The sequence below is a fragment of the Oryctolagus cuniculus genome, chromosome 13 (genome assembly GCF_964237555.1).
Source record: "Oryctolagus cuniculus chromosome 13, mOryCun1.1, whole genome shotgun sequence".
Classification (NCBI taxonomy): Eukaryota; Metazoa; Chordata; class Mammalia; order Lagomorpha; family Leporidae; genus Oryctolagus; species Oryctolagus cuniculus.
This window is the reverse complement of record NC_091444.1, coordinates 108,928,081-108,952,410: the sequence shown is the minus strand read 5'-3', so window position 1 is coordinate 108,952,410 and position 24,330 is coordinate 108,928,081. Positions and strand designations below refer to the sequence as shown.

Below are 24,330 nucleotides of genomic sequence, written 5' to 3'. Positions count from 1 at the left end.
CACAGTACAAAGGGGAAACACTGACTCACCAGTGACAATTTCAACTATGTACTTGGTAGAAGCCATTTATGACACTGAAGAAATTTCTTTATATTGCTAGTTTGTGATTTTTAGTAATGAACAGATGTCAAATTTTATCAAATGATACTATTCAAAAATCTATCAAGATGATTACATTGCTTTCAGCTGATAATGGTGACTTAGCAGGACTGATTTTCAATTGCTGAACCAACCTTGCACTTCTAAGAAAAATGCTTATTTGGTTGTAATGTATTATTTTGTATATTATTGGATTCAAGCTGGTAGTAATTGGTTGGTAGTAATATGTCAATATTCATGAAAAGACACTGGATTACATTTTCCTTGTAAAGTACTTGTCTGGTTTTGGTAGCAGGATCAAACTTGCCTCATGTTAACAGCTGTCCAATATGCTTTCCTCTTCTACTTTTTTTTTAATGTATGTTAGAATTTACAACTGAAACCATTTTTGCCTGAAATTTTTGTTTTTGTAAAAATTTCACTCTGAATTCCATTTTCTTAATTATTTTATGAACTGGCTTATAGTTATTAAACATATTTATGAGGTACAACATGGTGTTTCAATGCATGTATACAATGTATAATCAGAGTAATTGGTGTATCTATAAATCACATCAAATATTTACTATTTCTCTATACTGGGAACATTAAAACTCCTCTCTTGGCTATTTTGAAATATAAAGCCAACTGTTATGAAGTATACTCCATGGTGCTGCATAACCTCCTGCCTACTCAACGACATAAGTGTACCTACTGTCCTCTCCATCCTCCTCCCCTCTCCTCCATGCCTTCCTCCCCTGCAGTGACCACTCTTCTGCTCTCTGCTTCTGAGACACTTTTTTACCTTCCACACGTAAGTCAGAATGGTTTTGTTTCTGTTCATGGTTTGTCACTTAATTTCCCTCCAATTCCATCCATATTGCCAAATAAGATTTCAACTTTTATGGCTGAGTAGTAGTTTATTGTGTATGCAATTCTTATCCATCAATCTACTAATAGACACACAGGTTCATTCCACATTACTGATGTGATTGCTGCAATAAACACGGGAGTACAGAAGTCCCCCTGACATACGAATTTCATTGCCCTTGGATATATGCCTCATCATGGGATTGCTGCACCACCCGGTTGTTCAATTTCTAAGTTTGTGTGGAACTTCCATACTGTTTTCCCCAATGACTACGAATTTGCACTTCCACCAGTAATGTATGAGAGTTCCCCTTTACCTACACCCTACCAGCATTTGTTATTTTTTAGCATTTTGATAATAGTCTTATGGTATTTCATAGTGGTTTGGATTTGCATTTCCCTGATGATTAATGATCGAGTGTTTTTAAAATATATTTGTTGGCCACTTGTGTATCTTTTGAGAAATGTCCACTCTGATCACTTGTCCACTTAGAGCCATTTATTTGTCCAGTTGCTGGTGAGTTGTTTGACCTCCTATGTTCTGGATATTAATTGTCATATGAATGGTTTGCACATGTTTTCTCATGATACAGGTCATCTCTTCACTCTATTTAAAATTTCCTTTGCTGTGTAATAGACATAATTTGATATAGTCTCAGAATTGAATTTCTTTAATGGACATGTAAAATTCAGGTTATTTCCTATGTGATTTTCAAAGTTTGTCTTTCAAGTCATTTTCCCATTTTAAGATATTTGTTGACATACAGTAGTTTGTAATATTTCCTGATTAGTTTATTATTAGTATTAGACATATACTGATAGCCACTATATCAATCACCTTGATCATTTTTGTCTACTGTTTTTTTCTTTCTCTAACTGGAGTTTTATGAATTTTACTAGTATTTTCAAACACCCAGCTTCTTGTACCACTGATTTTTCTGGTAGTTTTTTCTTTGAATCCATTCATTTCTCCCCTTAACTTTGTGATTTCCATCATTTTGACTTGAGTTTGATTTGTTGTTCTTTTGCTAGTTTCTTAAGTTAGAAGCATATGTCATTGATTTGAGACCTCTTTTTTGTGCTATTATAAGCATTTAATGGGATAATTTCCCCCCTTAGTATTGCTTTGTCTAAATTCCACAACTTGTTATGTTGTGAATTTTTGTGTGTAGATAAAAATGTCATATTCCTTTTTCCTGAATAACTTCCTTTACCATTTCTTATAGTGCAAGTATCGGTAATAAAAACTTCCAATATTTGCTTGTTTGAATAACGTCTTTATATTCAAAACTTTATAAAGTACTCAAGTCTTTTATACTTTTCAAAATTGAGTCATTTGCTGATGATTAAAGTTGTGTCAGATATGTGGATTGCACATTTGATCCTGCCTCTGGTTCTCCTTCCTCCCCTAACCCCAGTGCTATCTTTCAAAGAGCAGAAGTTTAACTTCAGATAAAGTCCAGCCCAGACTGCACTTCGACTCTGAGAGGAGACATTTATCTGAGCTGAGTCTCCACTGCACCTAGCCACAGTACAGGAAGGCTAATCATTTTTTGGTAGGTTTGTCTTTTATAAACACCTTTATGCCTATCAACCACAAATAGAACAGCTCTAGCAAATGGGCCAGGACAGCAGAAAGGTCTGCAATGTTCCTCTTTGCGCTTCTCTTTGCCAGAAGGAAGGGGGAGTGGGGTTCTACTTTAGTTTTTGTTTCTTACTACTTTAACATTTTTAATGGTAGCATTCAGGGGCACTAAAAACCATTCATGTGTTTAAGCCAACCATCACCACCACCCACCTCCAGAAATTTCTCAGCTCCCAGATGGAACTTTTGTCCCCGTTGAACACAAGTTCTCATTTCCCTCATCTCTATCTCCTGTAAAACATGCTGTTTACTAGATTTTGGCCAAATCAGGTACTCCCATTCCACCTGTGTTGTAGCATGCGTGAGGATTTCCTTCCTCTTTGAGACTGATTCTCTCCTACAGGTATATAGCACAATCTGCTTATCCATTCATCCTTTAATGGACATGCTTAGCTATTATGAATATTGCTATGCACATGGGTATTCAAATACCTCAAGTTCCTTCTTTGAATTTTTGGCTACACAGAAGTGGAATGGCTGGTTCATAGGGTGATTCTGTTATTAGAGGAGCGTCCTTATCGTTTCCACAGTGACTGTACCATTTTACATTCCCACCAACACCACGTCCTTGCCTTGTTACCTTCTGTTTTCCTGATAGCATACATCCTAATAAGAGTAACATTTTTGTTTCATCTATGTCATTTTTGGCTTGTGTTATCCTAATGGGATGTTGTGCAACATTTCTTGTGCTTGTGGACTATTTTTTTTTTTTCCGACAGAGACAGAAAGGTCTTCCTTCAACTGGTTCACTCCTCAAATGGCCGCCACAGCTGGCGCTGCGCCGATCCGAAGGCAGGAGCCAGGTTTTTCCTCCTGGTCTCCCACGCAGGTACAGGGCCCAAGCACTTGGGCCATCCTCCACTGCCTTCCCGGGCCACAGCAGAGAGCTGGACTGGAAGAGGAGCAACTGGGACTAGAACCCAGCCCCAACATGGGATGCCAGTGCTGCAGGCAGAGGATTAACCAAGTGAGCCACGGCGCCAGCCCTGTGAACTATTTTCTAATTTCTCTGGAATTACTAAAGCCCATTGACCATTTTTAAACTGGGTACTTTCTATGATTCACTTAAAGCAGTTCTATTATTATTCTGCCTACTAATCCCTTACTAATCCCTTAGGATATATACAAGTATGACTTGAAAATACTTTCTCTCCTTCTATAGGTTGACCTCCTCTCTGGGAATAGTGTCCTTTGATAAAGCACAAAGTTTTCGAATTTTCAAAGTCCAATTTATCCATTTTTCTTTTCTTGCCTTCACTTTTCATTTCATTACAAGAAATCAACACATAATTCCATGTTATAAAATGTTCCCTTACATTTTCTTCTAAGATTGTCAGAGTATTAGCTCTTACTTTTAAGATACCTGATACATTTATTTTTGCCTATACTGAAAAGGCCAACAACTTCTTGTTTTTCAAGTAGACATCCATTTTATCCTGAATGTTTGGTCAGAAAGGCCAACCTTTCCCCCACTAAATGGTTTTGGCAACATTGAGTTATAATTTGGCCATATGTGAAAAAATTTATTTTTGGACTACAGGTTCCAGTACTTTTTATGTCTGTCTTTTTGCTAGTACTATGCTGTTTTGATTACTATAACTTCACAATAAATTTTGAAATCATGAAGTATAGAACTCCCAACTTGGTTCTGTTTCAAGATTATTTTGGTTACACCAGTTTTACGATGTAGTTTTCTTCTTGGAAAAAAAAAAAAACTACCAAGATTTTAATAGATTACATTGAATCTGTAGATTGCTTTGGGCAGTGCTGACATCTGCCATTCATAAACACAGGATATATTTTTATTTGTTGTATCTTCTCTAGTTTTTTCAGCAATGTTTTGTAGTTTTTGGTATTTAAGACTTTTATCTATTTTTTATATTTAAATTGAATTTTATTTTGCTCTTAAAAGCTGATTCCTGTGTATTCATTGTGTATTCTAAAACATTTTTCAAAATTTGAGGAACTTGTGTTGTGGTACAGCATGTTAAGCTGCTGCTACCTATGACACCAGCATTTCCTATGGGTGCTGGTTTGCGTCCTGGCTGCTCCACTTCTGATCCAGCTCCTTGCTAATGTGCCTGGGAAAGCAGTGGAAGATGGGCCAAGTGCTTGGGTCCCTGCACCCACGCGGAAGACCCAGAAGCTTCTGGCTCCTGGCTTCAGATTGGCCCAGCTCTAGGTGTGGCCATTCAGGGAGCGAACCAGCGGATGGAAGATTGACTCTCTCTCCTTCTCTCTCTCTCTCTATCTCAGCTGTAACTCTGCCTTTCAAATAAATAAGTAAACCTTTTAAAAAATAAAATATTTATTTGAAAGTTGCAGAGAGTGAGAGAGGTCTTTCATCCACTGGTTCACTCCCCCAAATGTCCACAATGGCCGGAGCTGGGCCTCTCCAAAACCAGGAGCCAGGAGCTTCTTCCAGGTGTCCGATGTGGATGCAGGGGCCCAAGCATTTGGGTCATCTGCTGCTGCTTTCCCAGGTACATTATCAGGGACCTGGATCAGAAGTGGAGCAGCTGGCACTCAAACTGGCACCCATATGGGATGCCAGGACCGCAGGCAGCGGCTTTAGCTGCTAAGCTACTGTGCCAGCCCCTATTCTGAAACTTTGATGAATGTATTTCTTAGAGGTCTGTATGTATGTGTGTATATGTGTGCTGAATCTAAGACTTCTCCATACAACATGTTACCTGCAAGCAGATACACTATTATTTCTTCCTTTACAATTTGAATGTTTTGCTGCTGTTGCTGTTTCTCTTACCTGATTGCTCTGGGGAAGTTTTTCAGTGCTGTGTTGGAAAGAATTTGTGATAGATAACCTTTTCATTCCAGATACTCGCAGAGATAGTCCTCACCACTGATTTATGATAGTAGCTGTGGATTCCTCATAAATGACCTTTGTTAGTTGTCTTGTATTCCTAATTTGTGTTTTTATCATGAAAAGGGTTGACTTTTGTCAAATTTTTCTGCATTGTTGAGCTAATCATGTGGTGTTCTTTATAGTGTATTACACTGACTTTTTAAAATTTAGATAGTTACGTTCCTAGGATAAATCCCATTTGGTCCTGGTGGGCAGTCCTTTTACTATGCCACTGGATCTGAGTTGCTGCTGTTTTGCTGAAGATTCTTATACCATGTTCAAAAAATACTGGTCTACAGTTGTTCCCTGTGGTATCTTTACTTAGCTTCGTATCAGGGCAATGCTGGCCTACAAAGATGGGTTACAAAGTGACCCACTTCCGTTTTTTGGGAAAGTTTGAGAATTATTGGATCTATACATATTTTACAGAATGCATCAGTGAAACCATGGGATCCTGGACTTTTGTTGAAAGCTTTGATTCCTAGTTCAGTATCCTACTTATAATACAACTCTTCTGATTTCCTTTTTTCTTGAATTAGTTTATGTAACGGATGTATTTTTAACAATCTGTCCATTTGATCCAGTTTTCCAATTGGCATGGAAACTTTTATAGCACCGCTTTATAAATCCTTTTTATTTCTAAATGATCAATGCCCCCACTTTGTCTCTCTTGTCTAAGACTTTTCAAAGAACCAACTTTTGGTTTCACCAATCCTTTCTATTCTCTCTCTGTTCTGACAGACTTGCTCTTTTTCTAGTTCCTCCAGGTATAAAGTGACATGAATAATTTGAGACGGTCCTCATTTGATGCAGATATTGACAAATATAAATTCCCATCTCAGCCCTGCCTTTGCACCCCATTTTAGTATGCTTTTCATTTTCATTAGTCCCCAAGTACTTCCCAGTTTCCCTTGTGGTTTCTTCCCTGACCCTCTGGTTATTCAAGTTTCTGAATTTCCCAGTTTTCTTTGTCACTGATTTCTAGCTTCAGTCTATCACAGAGATGCTTTGCTGAGTCTTTACTGAGATTTACATTACAGTCTCACATATAGTGTTTCCTGGATGGCATTCCATGTACACGTGAAACAAATGTATATTCTGGTATTACTGGGTGAAGTCTTACATATGTGTATGTTTAGCTGTATTTCGTGGGTGTTGTTAATTCCTCTACTTCCTTACTGTTTTATGTTATACCCATCAGTGAAGGTTAGCTACTGAATTTTCCAACTATTAATGTATAACTGCCATTCTGTTTTCAGTTCTGTCATAGCTTCCTGTGTTTTGGTGTATATATTTATAATTATATCGATCCTGTTGTCAATTGGTCATGTCCTTTCTTCTTCTAACAGGTTTTAACTTAAGAGTTTATTTCATCTGATAATAGCAGAGCCATCTCTGCTCCTCTCGTTACTGTGTATGGAGTATTTTTTTCCATCCTTTTACTCACATACGTGTGACTGAGTCTGGAGTGGCTCTTACAGACAGCACATGATTCGTCACCGGTCGCATTCTGGCTTTGTGCCTTCTGGCAGCCCCTGCCTTTTCACTGGGGAGTGTAATCCACTGAATGTAAAGTCACTGTTGATAAGAGGGACTTGTCATTTTGTAATTGCATCTTAGACTTTTTGTCTTTCTGCATTACTTCCTTTTGTGTTTAGTTGACTTTTTAAACATCTGCTTATTTCTTTGAAAGGCAAAGTTAAAGAGAGATGGTTATCCAGTGGTTCACTCCCCAAATGGCTACAATAGGAGCTTCATCCAAGTCTCTCAAGTAGCAGAGGCCCAAACACTTGGGCCATCCTCTGCTGCTTTCCCAGGCACATTAGCAGGGAGCTGAATAGGAAGTGGAGCAGCCGAGACACAAACCAGCACCCATATGAGACGCTGGTGTCACAGGTAGCAGCTTAACCTACTACACCACACCACCAGCCCCTTAGTCGACTTTGGTAGGGAATTATTTTGGTTCCTTTCTCATTTCCCACTGGGCATTCATTATATACACCTCTCCCACCTGTGCTTACATCGCTGTGCACACGTTCTTGAGTTTCATGAAGTCAGATTTGTTTTTTCTTTGTTGCTCACACCTTAATGTCCTATCTAAGAACCCATCACCAACTACAGTCTTCGAGATCGAATTCCTATGTTTTTTCTTTTTTAGGTCACTGCACTATTTTGCATTAACTTTTGAACCTGGTGTAAGGTGGGGGTCCAAATTCTTCTTTTCCGTTGAAATCCAGTTATCCCAGCACCATCTGTTCTGGTTTGCCTCTTGAATGGACTTAGCACCCTTATCAAAAATCAGTTGGCCACAGACACAAGGGTTAACCAATTCAGGGAAGAGAAAACTGATGGTGAGTACAGCATGTTGCTTATTGATGGGACTGAGGAACAGTCATGCAGGAGAAGAGAGGAACTGCTGCTCTCAGCAGACGAGCGGGGATGACATGCAGGTCACAGGAGGGGAAGACGGGCAGAGCTTGTCACTGCAGGTGCCGACAGGTGGGTGGATGTGTGTTACGTCCTGAACAGAATGTGTCCCCCCGGTTCATGAGGAGTTTAAACAGTTAATGAGTAAAGGATAAAAATTTATCTAATTTTAACATCTGGGAGGTGGCCCAGTTGGGAGCTTGCCCTGGAAAGATGGCTCCCAAGAGAAGGCTGGCCATTGGAGCCAAGTCCAGCCTGGCTTGTCTGCTTCCTGGCTCACTGTGTTACTGTCCCTCCACACACATCCCACCATATAGGACATTAATGCGGTCACCACCTGATCTTAAACTGATAGCCTCCAAACTATAAGTCAAGAACTCCTCTCACCTACTTTAAAGCAGCAAACAGCTGACTAATAGCAGGTGGCACAAACTATGGACACTAGTCCCTCTACTGAAGAACTACTCTGTGGTCACTCACTCACTCCGTGCTTGACACTGTTCTACGCACACAATGGTGAATCCACAAACAGGAGCCTGTACAAATGAAGCTGTCAAATCCAGCAACCAGACAGAAACATCAGGGCTGGCACTGTGATGCACTGGGTTAAGCTACCACCTGCAACACTGGCATCTTTCTCTCTCTCAAAATAGGACAGTGGTAATTAAGTAATTCATTTGTGATACTTAATATTTCATAAAATTCTTACGATATTGTTTAGAAATAATTGCTTTTGAACTTTCAGAACACGTGATTGTAAGGTGTTGCATGGAGATCATGAGGTAATGTTTCTGGGGCAGGCACTGTGGTGCAGCAGTTAAGCCACTGTCCCCTACCGAGCGCCTGATGGAGTTCCAGTTCCGTCTCTCACCCAGCTTCCTGCCGATGCACGTGGTCGGAGGCAGCAGGTAACACCCAGGTGCTTGGGTCCCTGCTACCCAAAGGCAGACCCGGATGGGTCTTGGCTTTGGCAATGGCCTTGCCGAGCTCTGGCTGTTGCCAGCATTTGGGGAGTGAACCAGCAAATGAACGCGCTCTCTCTCTGTTGCTCTGCCTTTCAAATAAATAGACTTTTTCTGAAAAAAGTTTTTTTTGTTTTCCAATATTTATTTATTTGAAAGGCAAAGTTGCAGAGAAGGAGGGAAAGAAAGAAATCTTTCACCCACTTGTTCACTCCCCAGAGGGGCTGGGGCAGGCCGAAGCCAGGAGTTTCTTCTGGGTATCCCACCTGTGTGCATGGGCCCAAGCACTTGAGCCATCTTCCACTGCTTTCCCCAGCACACTAGCAAAGAGTTGGATTGGAAGTCAAACAGCTGGGACTTGAACCGGTGCCTATAAGGGATGCCAGAGTCACAGGCAGTGGCTTAATCTGCTACACCACAACACTGGTTCCAGTGAGTTTTATTTGACGTCAAAGTATCTCTATGTGGAGTGTGTCCATGTGTAGAATATGTAATTATCCATCTTTATTTTGAAATTAAGTTTCAATCCCATAATTATTCAAATGTTAATGTTTTAAACAATATCTCCACCAACAAAGGAATTTCCACAAACGTTTTTATGTATTATAATTGTTATATAAAATCAAATTCCACTGTATTTCCATCTCAAGGACAAAGGTCGGAGAAAAAAGTGCATATGGGAAATAGGCTTCATTTTTATTGTATTTATTTAAAAAGCTCAGAGATATGTAGTTCATCAGGTGATCGTGTCTAGGGCAGAATAAACTGAATGAAGCTAAACAGAAGCATAGGTTTTGAAAAACGGTGATACAGAGTAATAAACAAGATTGTCATTTTTCTCACAGAACTTACAGACTTGTAAAAATGTGGAATTCTTACCTCAAAAATGCTTTGGTCAAAAGAACTCAATTGGATCATTACAAAGAATCTCAGGTAAGTGTCACGTGAGAGGCCAGTGAGGCCGAAAGCTTCCACGTCGTCCTCACCCAGCCTTTCTGACATCTGTATGCTCCAGGAAGCATCAGCTTCACACACACACTTTTCAAGGGCGGATACTTTTAAATAAACCAATCCAACTGAAAATAAACATTTCCCTAATTTCATCTTAAATACAACGAGCTTTGCAGTGCTACAGTGACGTCAGAGCGTTAGCTCTGCTCGCTGCGTCGTGGTGTCTGCAAAGCCCGAGAGTCTTAGTCTGCAGCACATCTTTTTTGGAAACTAAGAATTATGTGTCTTACATGAAAAGCACCAGTCAGAAATACTGTTCCTCAACTAACGCATAAACTGACACAATATGTCAACACAGAGCCAAAACATCCAATTCAAGTATTTTAGGTTTTTTATTTAATAAATAACTTCAGTAAATAGCACTGTAAAAAGTGAACTGTTAAAATTAAAAGGCACTTAAAACAAGAAGGTGACAGGCAACTCGAGCAGTGAGAAGTAAATACAGTGGTCGCCGTGGCCGTGGCGCTAACTGAAGTAACGCTTGCATGAGAGAGGACTGCCGCACAAGCTACAGGACCAACAGCAAATCACAGCTACCGCTTCAAAGGAAAAGTCTTACCCCAAAATGGAAACATACACTGCAAGATTAGAAGAGGCAATAAAAAGCACCAGGCACTAAAAACAACAAAATAAATTCAATGCAAAAGGTCCCCATTCAGCAAATGCTACGTAAGTTACGGCCTTTGTGTAGACAGTGCTAAATCAAGGACGCGTGAGCAGAAAATTCTGTAGTATTTTTATCCAGGGCTTGATTTATAAAGAGAAGGCATAAAGTTACCATGACTAAGTAACTCGTAAATGGCACACAGGTTTTTAAAGCTATTTGTTTTTCCTTCCTAACTCTCTGAATCTTTCCCATGGCCTTTGCAAATCAACCATCTCAAAGCCGCTTTGTACCACTAACTCCCAACACACTTATCTTTCAGATATGTCATCAGTCACGGCTGAAAGGCAGGTGGCAAAATAACAGATTTGTAACAAACAATCCTAAACTAGCTAGTGGAACATTTACTTTGGAATCTGTGTAACTGAAAGCTGACATACCTGTAAAGCTAAAACTCCATTTTAACACATGATTAACAGAAATTCTCACCATGCTCATTACCCTAACTCTTGCCCTTTCAATCACCCGAGAAGCATCGCCAACCCCGTGAGAGCTTGATTCAACAGTCCAGGAAGAAAGGGTCAGAAGGCACAACGTGACCTTGGCTGACAAGGTGAGCAACCCTGTCTCAAGTCTCTGTCAGTCCCGGCATGGATTATAACATTATTTTCAAAATAAAAAAAATCCTTAAAAATTATACATACTATACATTTTCAAAGCCTGCACCGCGTAAGACCATGGAGCTCCTTGGCTGTGACTGTGAAAACAGCCCCGTCAGTGCTGAGTCGGCAGGGTGCTCATTTTCCCTCATACTTGGGGTTGACCACAGTTGTCACAGCACTCTTATAAATAGGATTTTCACCCTAAAAAAAAAAAAAAATTACAGTGCTATAAAATCATGTAGTATTATTTTGCAAGTCAAGACAGTGTTAGTCATTTTAAGAAGTCGTTTCTATTTTATCCATCCAGATAGCACAGAGAATGACATGGAAGCTGTGTGCTGCCGGTTCTGCTCACTGAGTCCTTCCTGCAGAGGCTGCCTGGGCAACGCCCTCCTTCCACGGCAGCCAACGCACAGCAACCGGGACCCCTCCTCTCTGTGGAAGCATCAGTTCTGCCCAACTCTGAACCCCCTGCTGGATACAAAGGTGCCTGATCAAGGAGGGATTCTTAGCTTCCCCTGTGGTAAGGGAGCCACGCGTCCCACTGCCAGGAGCTATGCTCAGGACACAACTGCTATCCCTCAGCATCACAGGAGACATGCCTAATGCAATGCTGGACTCCGGGAAGGAGAACTACAATCAAGCCTCAAGCCAACCACACAAGTGACTCCAGGCCATAAACTGAAGACATCTTTCGGGCCAGCGCTGTGGCATAACAATTAAAGCTGCTGCCTGCATTCTGCCATCCCACATGGGTGCCGGTTCAAGTCTCGGCTGCTCCACTTCCGATCCAGCTCTCTGCTATGGCCTGGGAAAGCAGTGGAAGATGGCCCAAGTCCCTGGGCCCCTACACCCACGTGGGAGACTCTGAAGAAGTTCTTGGCTTCAGATCGGCGCAGCTCCAGCCACTGCAGCCAGTGAGGGAGTTGACCAGTGGATGGAAGACCACGCTGTCTCTCTGCCTCTCTTTGTCCGTGTAACTCTTTCAAATAAATCTTTAAAAAAGACATTTTCTTTTTTTTTTTTTAATTTTTTATTTATTTATTTATTTTTTGACAGGCAGAGTGGACAGTGAGAGAGAGACAGAGAGAAAGGTCTTCCTTTGCCGTTGGTTCACCCTCCAATGGCCGCTGCGGCCGGCGCACCAATCCGATGGCAGGAGCCAGGTATTTATCCTGGTCTCCCATGGGGTGCAGGGCCCAAGCACCTGGGCCATCCTCCACTGCCCAGGAGGGCCACAGCAGAGCTGGCCTGGAAGAGGGGCAACCGGGACAGAATCCAGCGCCCCGACCGGGACTAGAACCCGGTGTGCCGGCACCGCAAGGCGGAGGATTAGCCTAGTGAGCCGTGGCGCTGGCCTAAAAAAGACATTTTCAAAATCCAAAAACACTGCCAGCAATGCTTAAGCAGAAAGCTAACCACCACGATCCTGCTCTCAAAGAGCATACAGTTTGGTGGATGAAAAGACAGGAAAATAAGCACTCTGATATAGAAAAAAGTGACTGACATTAGTGATAACTTCATAGTAAACAGAGATCAAGTCAAGGTGTAGGAAAAAGAATGGCATATTCACATAGAAATTTTTATATTTTAGAAGTTTTTAGGTGTGGAGAGGCAACCAGGCAGGCAGTGCGTGATCATCGAAGAGTCCCACAATGCCGTGCCAGGGTGCAGGACTTGGTGCAGACGGGAAACACGACATCAAGACTGGTGCCTGCAAGACACCAAGCGAACAGCTGAGCCAGCTGTTCCACAAACAGGGCTCAGGATCCCTCCTGGCAGACAGTAAAACTCAACAGAGCATCAAGTCCTGAGCTCCATCACAAGCAGAGCCAGACTCACAGAACTGGGAAACTGGACCCCAGCACTCACGTTCTTACAAGGCCCTGGAGCACCTGAGTGAGACTCCTACGACCTGCACACGGGCCACTACTGCGCATCTTGCAGCTACACTGGGGTAGGAATTTCCTTTAACATGTTACACAAAACTATTTCATACTTAAGAATTGTAAGGGAAGAACAAAAAAACAGAAAATACAGAAAAAACTACCATTGACTGATGAGTCCAAAATAACTTACATTATACTTTGTAGAGTGAAGAAAAACTTACCTTTGGAAAACTGTTTACTTTCTCATATACATACACATTTTTATTATTTCAAAGTCCATCCAAACAAAAGTTTAACATGCAAGGTTAGAGGTAAAAATAAGCTCACTCTTGTATTAGGCATCCCCAGAGATCAACTAAAATAACAGATTAGTCCCCAGCGTCCAGAGTGCAGTCCCGTGGCAGCAACAAGAAGCAACGCTCCCAGGTCAGGAGAGCAAGTCAGGCTCTGAGCTGAAGCCGAAGGAGCCTGAGCACCCCTGCACCGTCTCCGCGCCCACATCCGTCCCTGCTCTCATCAATGTCACCACGTCCGCCCCCAGTCCCAGATACGTTCCTCTATCAGTTAACTGACCACCACACCTGGTCCTAAGTAAGAAAAGTGTTTACAATCCATGCTTGTTGTAATTTCTTGATTAGTGGCTCACCACTTACTTTCTACTTAATTTTTCTCAGAGAACATCTCGGGAAAATCTGCAGGCAGGGCTAATAATTTGCATGGGCTTCACAAGGGCATTTATGCAAAAGAAATTTTTACCAAACTTTGGCCTCTCGAGTTATATAAAGTGCTTATTTTGGCTGAAGTACCCTTTTAGGTAAAAATTCATTTAACAGTACAGATATCAGGCTTCAGTGATAGCTTCCTTCAAAGTACCACCAAGCACACAGCAAGGGTGAAAGTTTCAGTCCTGCGTAGGATGAACAATGCTTCTCTCATGTGAGAAACGGCCTCACGGGACTGGAACTTCACCGGCTAGTCGATGTTCCTCTAGAAATCATTTCTGGGGCTGGCACTGTGGCATAATGGGTTAAATCACCACCTGTGACATCAGCCATCCCATATGGCCATCTGTGTCCCGGCTGCTCCACTTCTGATCCACCTCCTGCTAATACACCTGGGAAAGCTGCTGCAGCCATCTGGGGAGTAAACCAGAGGAAGGAAGACCTCTCTCTAACTCTGCCTTTCAAATCAATCTTTACAAAAAGTTATTTTATTATTTTCAAAAGTCTTAGGTAACAAAAAATACATCAAGTCTCATACTAAAACATAAATGTGATAGCTAGGGGCTGGTGCGGTGGTGTAGTGAGTAAAGCCAAGTCCCATTTGGGCACCAGTTCAAGTCCTGGCTGTTCCACTTCCGATCCAGCTCCCTGCTGTGGCCTGGGAAAGCAGCAGCAGATGGCCTAAGTCCTTGGGCCCCTGAACCTTTCAAATAAAGAGATCTTTTAAAAAAGTGGGGGGGGGGGGACAACTTGCTCATTTATGAATTTCACTGTTCTGTCATCAAATTTAACTTGAAAAGTCTTAAAACCTGCTTAGAAATCGGAAATCTAACAAGTAATGACTTCTATTACTATAGCTACTTCCTCTATCACTTAAAAATAAGACAAAACCCTGTACTTTAAGCTCTTAGTAATTATCATTGTATAGGTGCACCTCCAAGTGGGTGAGTGGGCACTGGGGCAGTGTCGAATTCTTTGTAATAAACTGACTTCACTGTGACAGTGCTGCCCATGGGGGTACTGTTACTCTACCTAAGTGTCTAAAGAGGGATCTGCCTTTTCCTAAACAGGAGACGGGGTCTCCCGAGGGTTGACGGCTGCCACCAGCACCATGGAATGGGCCAGAGCATGGGCCGCAGAGCTCCACAGACACCATCGTGTGACCTGACCCTTCCGTGCCCCACGCTCTCCCATGTGCAACAGGAACACAGTCCCTACTATTTTTCACCAGGAACATGAACATATGTTAACTGGAAGCATACCCAGTGCCTAAGCTCCCTGCACAAGGATGCAGGAGTGAGAACAGAAGAATCCTCCTCGCCCCTTACCTCCCGTCAGCTGTGACAACAAAGAGGAGTTCTGATCCCCGGGAGCGAACTGGGTTCTAAACACCACTGACCTTTTTATCGAGTCTTAGGAGCTCACACGACTATATTAAAATGTGCCTGGAAGCAGGTCATACAAATTCAGAGACTGGTATCACACACTTGTCTGTATCTACATGCTCTCTGGCCTTTAAAGGAATTTCATGCTACGATCCAGAATTAGACTATCAAAATCTGTCTAGAACCAGTAACAACAGCATCATAGTTGTATACCACATGAACATCACAGCAGTCATGCTTTTTGACTTTGCAATTTGGACTTCCCAGGTCCAACGCTCATTGTTTAACCTTAAACTTTACACACAGAAATGTGTTCTATAAGGATAATATACCAGCTCAGGCACAGGGCTGTTATGAGGATTGTATCTGACACACTGACCTCATATACTGTAGATCATTTACCAAAATCAGCTACCCCCCACAGACCAGAGCGCTAAACCCCTGGGAGGTGCAGAGACTCAAGGCCGTCCCCTTACCAGGTGGAGAGCTGGGCTTTGACCTCAGGCCTGTTTGATGGCAACTACAGCGCAGCTGCAGCTCTCACACGCTAGAACTTATTTGAAAGCCCTTCTAAAAAAGAGTAAGTTGGCCGGTGCCATGGCTCAATAGGCTAATCCTCCACCTAGCGGCGCCGGCACACCGGGTTCTAGTCCCGGTCGGGGTGCCGGATTCTGTCCCGGTTGCCCCTCTTCCAGGCCAGCTCTCTACTGTGGCCCGGGAGTGCAGTGGAGGATGGCCCAAGTGCTTGGGCCCTGCACCCCATGGGAGACCAGGAGAAGCACCTGGCTCCTGCCATCGGATCAGCGCGGTGCGCCAGCCACAGTGCGCCAGCCGTGGCGGCCATTGGGGGGTGAACCAACGGCAAAGGAAGACCTTTCTCTCTGTCTCTCTCTCTCACTATCCACTCTGCCTGTCAAAAAAAAAAAAAAAAGAGTAAGTTAATACACAGAAAGAAAAGCCAGAATTTAGACACATAAATAAAGCTGGACTTAAAGCAAAACACAGCAACAGTGATAAAGGGCACCCAGTGCAGCAGAAAGGGCAAAAGCTCCCATGCAGGCAGAAAGGGAAAGGAGATACCAACGGCACTCAGGGACCAGCTCTACGTCCATAGTTTGGATTCTTGAAATTATTAATAGGGCTCTTGTAAATCGGATTTTCTTGCTAAAGTAAAAGAAACAGTTTCTAATGATTTCATCAGAAAGAAACATGGACATTCGTGGAGTTTAAATACTATAGAGAAATTTCACCATTTCTGTGCCTCTGAAATTGATAATTTCTTAAACATCCAAGCAAACTGTAGTGATGCCAATGACTACAATTCATTTACATTTAAATATACTGCCACAGCCTTCTCACATCAAAAGAGGAAGACACAGGGAGCAGCGTGTGACCACCCCAGCCTCTGACTCCCTGTCTGCAGTGAGCACCAGCATGAACCTTCACACTCAGAGCTAATTATAAAGCCAGTTGCTAAGACAGCACTTTTGCACAGGGTAAAATGTACCTTTCTGAGACCCCAGAGTTTGAAAATGATTCCACACACCCACAAGCAAGCTCGCCCCCAAGGAGACCCCTTGTGCCCTCTGTGGCCGAGCCTTTCCCCCAGCTACCCTTAGCAACCACTGGTCTGCCTTCTGTCCCTACAGTCTTGTCTCTTCCAAAACAGCGTGGAAACAGGGTCACACACTGTCGCTGCTGAGTCTCACTGCTTTCCACCTCAAGTCCTCTGTCTGACAGGAAGAAGCACTCTCATGAATAGCTCGCTACGCACTGACACTCTCTAGGGTTCCCTATCAGACGAAACAGCAGATTTAAGATCAAAACTAGTACAGAATGAAAACCACTGGCCACAGTAAGGAGAAAACCCGTTCTTACAAGGTTTTGACTTACAGGGACGTATTTAGGATGCTTTCTGTCTCTCGTTAAATGCAAACTATTTGAATAATAAACTTGTGGGAAACAAATACTCCAAGAGGACTTCCACAGGCAGTCTCAGAGCTAGGGAGCAAGTCCTGCAGTGTTCTGTGTAGTGCACAGGCAACCCTGTTATTTAGATGTTTTGCAACTTACCGTGTCCCATTTGGCATTCATTTTCTCCTTTTCAAATTTAGCAAATTCCCTTCTGTCATGAATGATCATCAAGAGCTTCCAAATCAGCAGCAGTGCAAGGCCAATAAGAACAATGCCAGCCACCACACCAGCGACAATTGGAATGATGTCAGGACCAGTGGGGCACTCTGCGAAGTATCAAAGGGGGAGTGAGCACACACACAGGTCCACCAGGAGCACAGCCCATCCACACCCAGGCAGCACTTCTGCATCTGGTCACCATCACCCAGGAACCACAAGGACCTACCCCAAAGCCACTAAGTGGGTGTACAAGGCTGCAGCATAGATGATCAAGAAACAAAAGTCCTATATAAAATGTATTTCTACATATTAAAAACTGCAATTTTTAAAAAGTATCATTTATAGTATCCTCAAAATCATGAAGGTCTTATGTGTTAATCTCACGTGTAAGCTCCTGGCTCCTGGCTTCAGCCTGGCCCAGCCCTGGCCATTAAGGCCATTTGGGGAATGAACCAGCAGACGGAAGATCTTTCTATGTGTCTGTCTCTCCATCTCTCTCTGTAACTCTGCATTTCAAATAAATAAATCTCAGAAAGGGAAAAAAAAAAACTTGAAGACTTAATACTGTCATATTTAATAATTCTTCCCAATTTGATCTATAAACTCAATGCATTCCCAATCAAAAACCTGGCAAGATTTTTATAGAAATCAGCATACTCAGCCAGTGCTGTGGCTCACTAGGCTAATTCTCCACCTGCAACGCCGGTACTCCAGGTTCTAGTTCCGGTCGCTCCTCTTCCAGTCCAGCTCTCTGCTGTGGCCCGGGAGTGCAGTGGAGGATGGCCCAAGTGCTTGGGCCCTGCACCCGCATGGGACACCAGGAAGAAGCACCTGGCTCCTGGCTTCAGATCGGCACAGTGCGCCGGCCGTACTGTGGTTCCCTCTGAACCAACAGAGGGAAGACCTTTCTCTCTCTTTCTCTCTCTCACTGTCTAAATCTGCCAGTCCAAAAAAAAAAAAAAAAAAATCAGCATACTAATTCTAAAATGTATACAGAAAGTGAAGAACTAGGTAAGAGTTTCAAAACTTTTTGGAAGAGCACAAAGTTGGAGGACTCACATGACCTATTTTCAAGGCTGGATAGGCCGGCACCGCGGCTCACTAGGCTAATCCTCCGCCTAGCAGCGCCGGCACACCGGGTTCTAGTCCCGGTCGGGGTGCCGGATTCTGTCCCGGTTGCCCCTCTTCCAGGCCAGCCCTCTGCTGTGGCCAGGGAGTGCAGTGGAGGATGGCCCAGGTGCTTGGGCCCTGCACCCCATGGGAGACCAGGAAAAGCACCTGGCTCCTGGCTCCTGCCATCGGATCAGCGCGGTGCGCCGGCCGTAGCACGCCGGCCGTAGCACGCCGGCCGCGGCGGCCATTGGAGGGTGAACCAACGGCAAAGGAAGACCTTTCTCTCTGTCTCTCTCTCTCACTGTCCACTCTGCCTGTCAAAAAAAAAAGACTGGATAGAAAGCTACCAATGTATGGCATGGCTCCAGCACACAGGCAGAGACAACAAAAAAACAGTCCTACCCATGCACAAAGGCGGGGAAAGACAGTGTTTCCAACCAACAGAAGCCACTCCCCATGCTAAGATACAATCTAATACCTAAGCTGTTCTTAGACACAACAGTAACAGAAGATCCAGGAAAAAAAACCTTGGTCGACAATTCGTCACAATCCAACTTCTGGTGTTCAACAGACACTGCCGAAGAACAACAGTGGGCAGCACTTGCCAGCGGCTGTCTGATAATGCAGAAGAGGACACTGACCTCAGAACCACTGGGCAGCTTCTCACCAAGTTCAACACAGGCTTGCCACCTGCTCCAAAGTCCCATTCCCACATTTACTTGAGAGCAACAGGACTTGTGTGCACAAAAACCTGCATACTCATGAGAAAAATTCCCAAGAATCTATTAAAAAAAGCTACTAGAAAAGCCAATAAAAAATGTTCCATTGGCTGAGACCTTGAACAAATTCAATACTTTATTATATCCTTTCACAAATTATCCTCCTCAGTATCCAAGCCCAAATTAAACTCTAATCTAAACGTCCCCAATGACGACATAACTCTTATCCCGCATGTCCTACATGCCTTGTATCACTTCTCACTTTTAATCTGCATATTCCCTACTGAGCAAACCTAAACCCTCTCTTCTCCTGCTTCTTCTCCAGTTAATTAACTACTACTCTAAGCTGTAAGAGATGAGAAATTGCCCAGCTTGGACCTGGACAGTCCAGCTGACGCTGTTTCTTGGTGTCAGGGAATCTGACGAGGCCTAACCAGGACGGACACAGGCGAGGACAGGGTTCCTGACCTGGAGTCTCCACGACGTGCACGATGGCCTCGTTGTTCCCGTTCACCGAGTACGTGAAGTAGAACCAGCAGTCGTCCACATCCTTCTCCTTACAGTGGGACAGGGGGTCCACCTGGCCTGGCTGGGGCAGCTTGTCCCGATTTTCCACCTTGGTGATGTTGAAATGTGAGCATTCCTGTGCACATTTGTCTTTCTTTTCTCCTTTATTGAAGGCTCGGCACTGGACACATTCTCTGAGGATACAAACCGCTGCATTACACATGTGCTGTTTAAAAGGTCAACATTTTCTTAAACATTAACCTTGCGTGCTAAACTCTGGTGACTGAATTCAACTAGGAGCTACAAAAGAACTGCAGAGGCATGCTATTCCTCAATGGGAAACCACATCGGAAGATGACAGTCTCTGGGAGTGGGCATTTAGCCTAGTGGTTAAGGCACCCACACTGGAATAGGTGAGTTTGATTCCCAGCCCCAGATCCTGACTCCAGTTTCTCCCAACACCGACCCTGGCAGGCAGCCATGATGCCCCAAGTATGTGGCTTCCTGTCACCCATGTCTGAGACTTGGAAAACATTCCCAGTTCCTGTGTTCAACACAGCTTAGTCCTACCCACTGCGGGCATCTGGGTTGCTCTCTCTCAAATTAATAAGAACTTTTAAAAAGACTGGTAGTTTCCCCAATGAAATTATAAATTCATTAAAGTTCAAGCTGAAAATGCAATTAAAAAAAGGTAATAAAACTAGCCCTGTGACATAGTAAGTATGTAACACAAGACCAAAGTAACCTAAGTAGTGTGTTACTGGGACAATAGTGATGCTTCAAGGGGAAAGCCTTCCATTTGGCCAAGTCAGAAGATAGTACATCAGGGGCCAGCACTATGGCCATTTGGCCAAGTCAGAAGATAGTACATCAGGGGCCAGCACTATGGCGTAGTGGGTAAAGCAAGCCACCACCTGCAGTGCTGGCACCCGTTCAAGTCCTAGCTGCTCCTCTTAGATCCATCTCTCTGCTGTGGCCTGGGAAAGCAGTAGAAGATGGCCAAGTCCTTGGGCCCCTGCACCCACGTGGGAGACCCAGAAGCTCCAGGCTCCTGGCTTCAGATCGGCCCAGCTCCAGCCATTGCGGCCATTTGGAGAGTGAACCAACAGATGGAAGATCAATCTCTCTCTCTGCCTTTCAAATCAATCAATCAATAAACTTTAAAAAAAAAGTATTTCAGCAATTTAACAAAGGTAACAATAGATTTAATTACATAGTAAACTTGAATCAAAATAATCTTACAACTCTAACACACTTCAATATCCTGTAACGGGCACTAGCTAATAAGAAAGAGTTTTCACGAATTAAAGAGTGGGTTTCCACATGGCAGACACTGTATTTATAGCATGCTCAACAGGGGCCCTGCTCCAGTTCTGGTGATCACACACAGTTAAGCATCAACGCCTTCAAATAATTAGGAGATACGTACTTGTGCTCCGCACAGACACCCAGGCAGGTCTGGCACATCTCACAGGTTTGCCCTTGAAACTTGGGATCTGTACACTTGCAGACGCCACACTCGCAGATACCCCGGCCATTACAGATCTGCCCGTTTGTGGCCATGCAAGACGTCGTATCCAGAGAACAGTCGCACGCACTGCCGGTGTAGTTAGGATTGCACTCACACACACGACACTTGCAAACACCATTTCCTGCGATTAAAAATACCATGTCACAAACTAGGATTAAAAACATACAATCACAGCACTGACTCAGAAGTAAAAGGGAGTCACAATATGGAAGGAGTGGGTCCAAGGGACGGACTGAGCCCTCTAATTCCTCGAGACTTTTTGTCACTCCAGTGGGATCACTTCACATCTCAGACCCTTTCCTCACCTCCACAAATTAAGCCATTGGAGCGATCACAGTTGAAATTATCACACTCGCAGAATTTGCCAGAATAGATTTCATTTGTGTTGTCCCTCTTCCTGCACACACACTGCCCACAGACGCACTCCCCGTTGTTGCTGCAGATTTCTGAACTGTTTTCTTTCCTGCAGTAAGCATCCATGTCTTCACTGTTCACCTCATCTGTACTGCATTCACAGTGTCTGCCTACACGTCCCTCGTTGCACCTGAACAAAGATTCCAAAATTGCACTTGCATAAAATAAAAATAACCTACAATCGCAAACCATGGGAGAGGCAACGAAACTATGAACAGTCTCTTCATGCTGCAAATAATAAATAGAAAAATATCTGGAGAAACAGAATAAACTTAATTGTAAATATGGTAGCTGTAATTTCAAATGATGTGCTATTACAATTGTAACTACATGAACTATGGCCCCATTGTAACCTTAAAAGTACAAGAAACATATGCAAGAAAGAGCAAGAAGCTGAATAAAAATGAACAGAGCACTGACTGAAAATATAGTATGCTGTTTAAAAACAAACTTATCCCACTGGCCCAGACTTTTCAGATGCCATGTACATTTCTAGAACAACTTATGCTCATGGACACTGCAAGCTGATTCTACATATACAGAAAGGGACGAAAGAGATGGCATTTTCAGGGCATTTTCAAGGCATTTTCGTTGAATGATGTCTCACTAAAAACAGATCTGCATGACTCCAAGAGGGTATGTACAACATGGAAAGAGAGAACTGTAACATCTGAACTTCTGTAGGACAGCCAGTTGGTGTCACTGACAGTGAAGACGGCACATGTCTTCCTCGTGGTTAACACCCTGCTGGCCCAGTCATCTGCAGTCGACATCTAGATCAAATGTCCCAGTCTCCTTTAAAGAGAAAACTATGTTCGGAATATACTGAGTTTTAATTTTTAATTTAAAAAGTAACCAAAGTGTGAAAATATTTGAAATACTTGGACTAAAGTTATTAGTAGTATATTCTATGTTCTGAAAAATAACTTGCTTTTTAATTTTACAACACATACTTATTTTTAAGAAATCATTCCAACAATGTGGAAGGTGGACATACTTGAAGGCTTCCCAATTCTGTTTCCCAGAGAAAGCCACCACTATCGGTTTCACGTTTTTCCAAAAACATGTTTCAATGCTATTTCCAAAATTTTACATAAACTTACTCTGCTCTACAAAGGCTGCACTTCTATCTCACGACAGAAAAACCAAGTGCTGTCGTAACAGTTTGCTGGATACACAGCTTGAGAGACTGCGCAGTCTCATTTTAAAGAGCAGTCTTGTTAAGAGACAGGTGAGAGAGCTCTCTGTAAATACCACACACAAGACCATCAAGTTCATCGTGTGGTGAGCAACAGTGCCCGGGACAAATCATGTCTCTGCTCCAAGCGGAGATCTTCTGTGGCTGTCCTGACACACAGCCTGCCCCTCGCTCTCCAGGCAGTGCACATCTGGGCACACTCCAACAGTCCTGGCTCACCTGCAAGCCCCACACTCAAACGTGCCATTCCCATCGTGGCACTGGGGACTTCTCGGGATGCCTGTGTCCTGGCACTCACACTTGCAGATGAACTCAAGGACCACCTCCACCTCCTCGGTGAAGCCCAGAGGCTTGATTTTAATGGTTTCAGAATGCTTAACTGGACACTGATTTGAAGTTATGCTGATTTCAAAGTGAACCTTGAAGGAAAAAAGCAAGATTAAGTGAACAATAAGCTAAGCAACATGAATCTGCTAAAAACTATCTCAAAAACCCACTCATTTCTTTTTAGTATGTTTCAAATCATGAACTGCATTTGCTTATAAATAAGCAATACCTCATCTCCAATGGAGATATTGGAGCACTTCCTTCCGTTCTCCCCTGTGCCATTCACCCCGTTCTTGCAGTAAGATTTGTAATTTATCGTTACTCCTTCTGGCAATTTGCTGTTTTCCAAAATGACTTCTGAAGAAAGGGACTAAAAGAAAGACTAATTATACACAAGAAAGTTGAAATGCTCCTGGGATGCATAAGATGACCAGTCAAGACAGTATTGTAAAGTCTTACAAAACACAAACAGGCACTGGTTAATAAGGGTCTCATCTGTAGAACCACCTACATGGTTGAAAGGGCATTCTGTTCCTACAACGAGGTAAAACAGCAAGGATCGTGCAGTCCCAAGGCCTGATACTGACGAGGAGGAGTGTGTTCCTTACCCCCTGGGCAAAGTCTCCAGGTCCTCAACTCACTATGGCCAAGGCACTCTACTGCGCAGTCTGGGAGCGACTGTGCTTGGAAGCCACTGTAAGCCTGGCCAGCAAAGACTAAAAACTCTTAAGGGGGAAAGACTCAAGCTAGTGCGGGCAGTCAGCCTAGAGGTTAATAATGATGCCCACACCCTACAAGTGGGTTTGAGGATGGCCTCTGGCTTCTGATTCCAACCTCCTGCCAATGCAGACCCAGGTGTGCGGCAGTGCTAGCTTCCTGCCAACCATGTGGGACACCGAGTTCTCTGCTCCCAGCTTCAGCCCAGCACAGTCCCAGCCTTGTGGACATCTGGGGAGTGAACCAGTAGATGGGAGTTCTGTCTGTATATAAACGAACATTTTGTAAAAACTCCGACCTCTCAGAACAATGAGGGCTGCAGTAGCAAACTACCTGTTGCTCACACTCTTAATAAAGATCAAAGTTGGGAAAACAGTCTGTTGAGAAAAAACAGCTGGGGGAAGACAAAGGAACTACTGGAATCTTCAAAGTTGCTGGGTGGCATCCGCCCTACTGGTTACAACACTAACTAGGATGCCCACGACCCACACCACATGCCTGGGTTTGACTGCCAGCTGGCCAGTTCCTGATTCCAACTCTAGGAGACAGCAGT

General features: G+C 43.5%; 1 protein-coding gene across 4 annotated transcripts in view; it reads right to left on the bottom strand.

Annotated features, from left to right (window-relative positions):
• Positions 1-10,169: 10,169 nt before the first annotated feature.
• Positions 10,170-24,330, bottom strand: part of ITGB1 (integrin subunit beta 1) — a 47,359-nt gene continuing 33,198 nt past the window's right edge. For 2 of the 4 annotated variants that reach the window (XM_070056197.1, XM_002721189.5), the window contains exons 10-16: positions 23,290-23,430; positions 22,953-23,152; positions 21,427-21,665; positions 21,020-21,242; positions 19,552-19,784; positions 17,192-17,358; positions 10,170-11,323 (exon numbers count right to left, since the gene is read on the bottom strand). In XM_070056197.1, coding sequence (XP_069912298.1) covers positions 11,258-11,323; positions 17,192-17,358; positions 19,552-19,784; positions 21,020-21,242; positions 21,427-21,665; positions 22,953-23,152; positions 23,290-23,430 — 1,269 coding nt within the window. In that variant the 3' untranslated portion in view covers positions 10,170-11,257. Of the gene's footprint in view, positions 11,324-12,131; positions 16,283-17,191; positions 17,359-19,551; positions 19,785-21,019; positions 21,243-21,426; positions 21,666-22,952; positions 23,153-23,289; positions 23,431-24,330 lie in introns of those variants that run through there. The other 2 variants (XM_070056196.1, XM_070056198.1) reach the window with 1 other exon arrangement.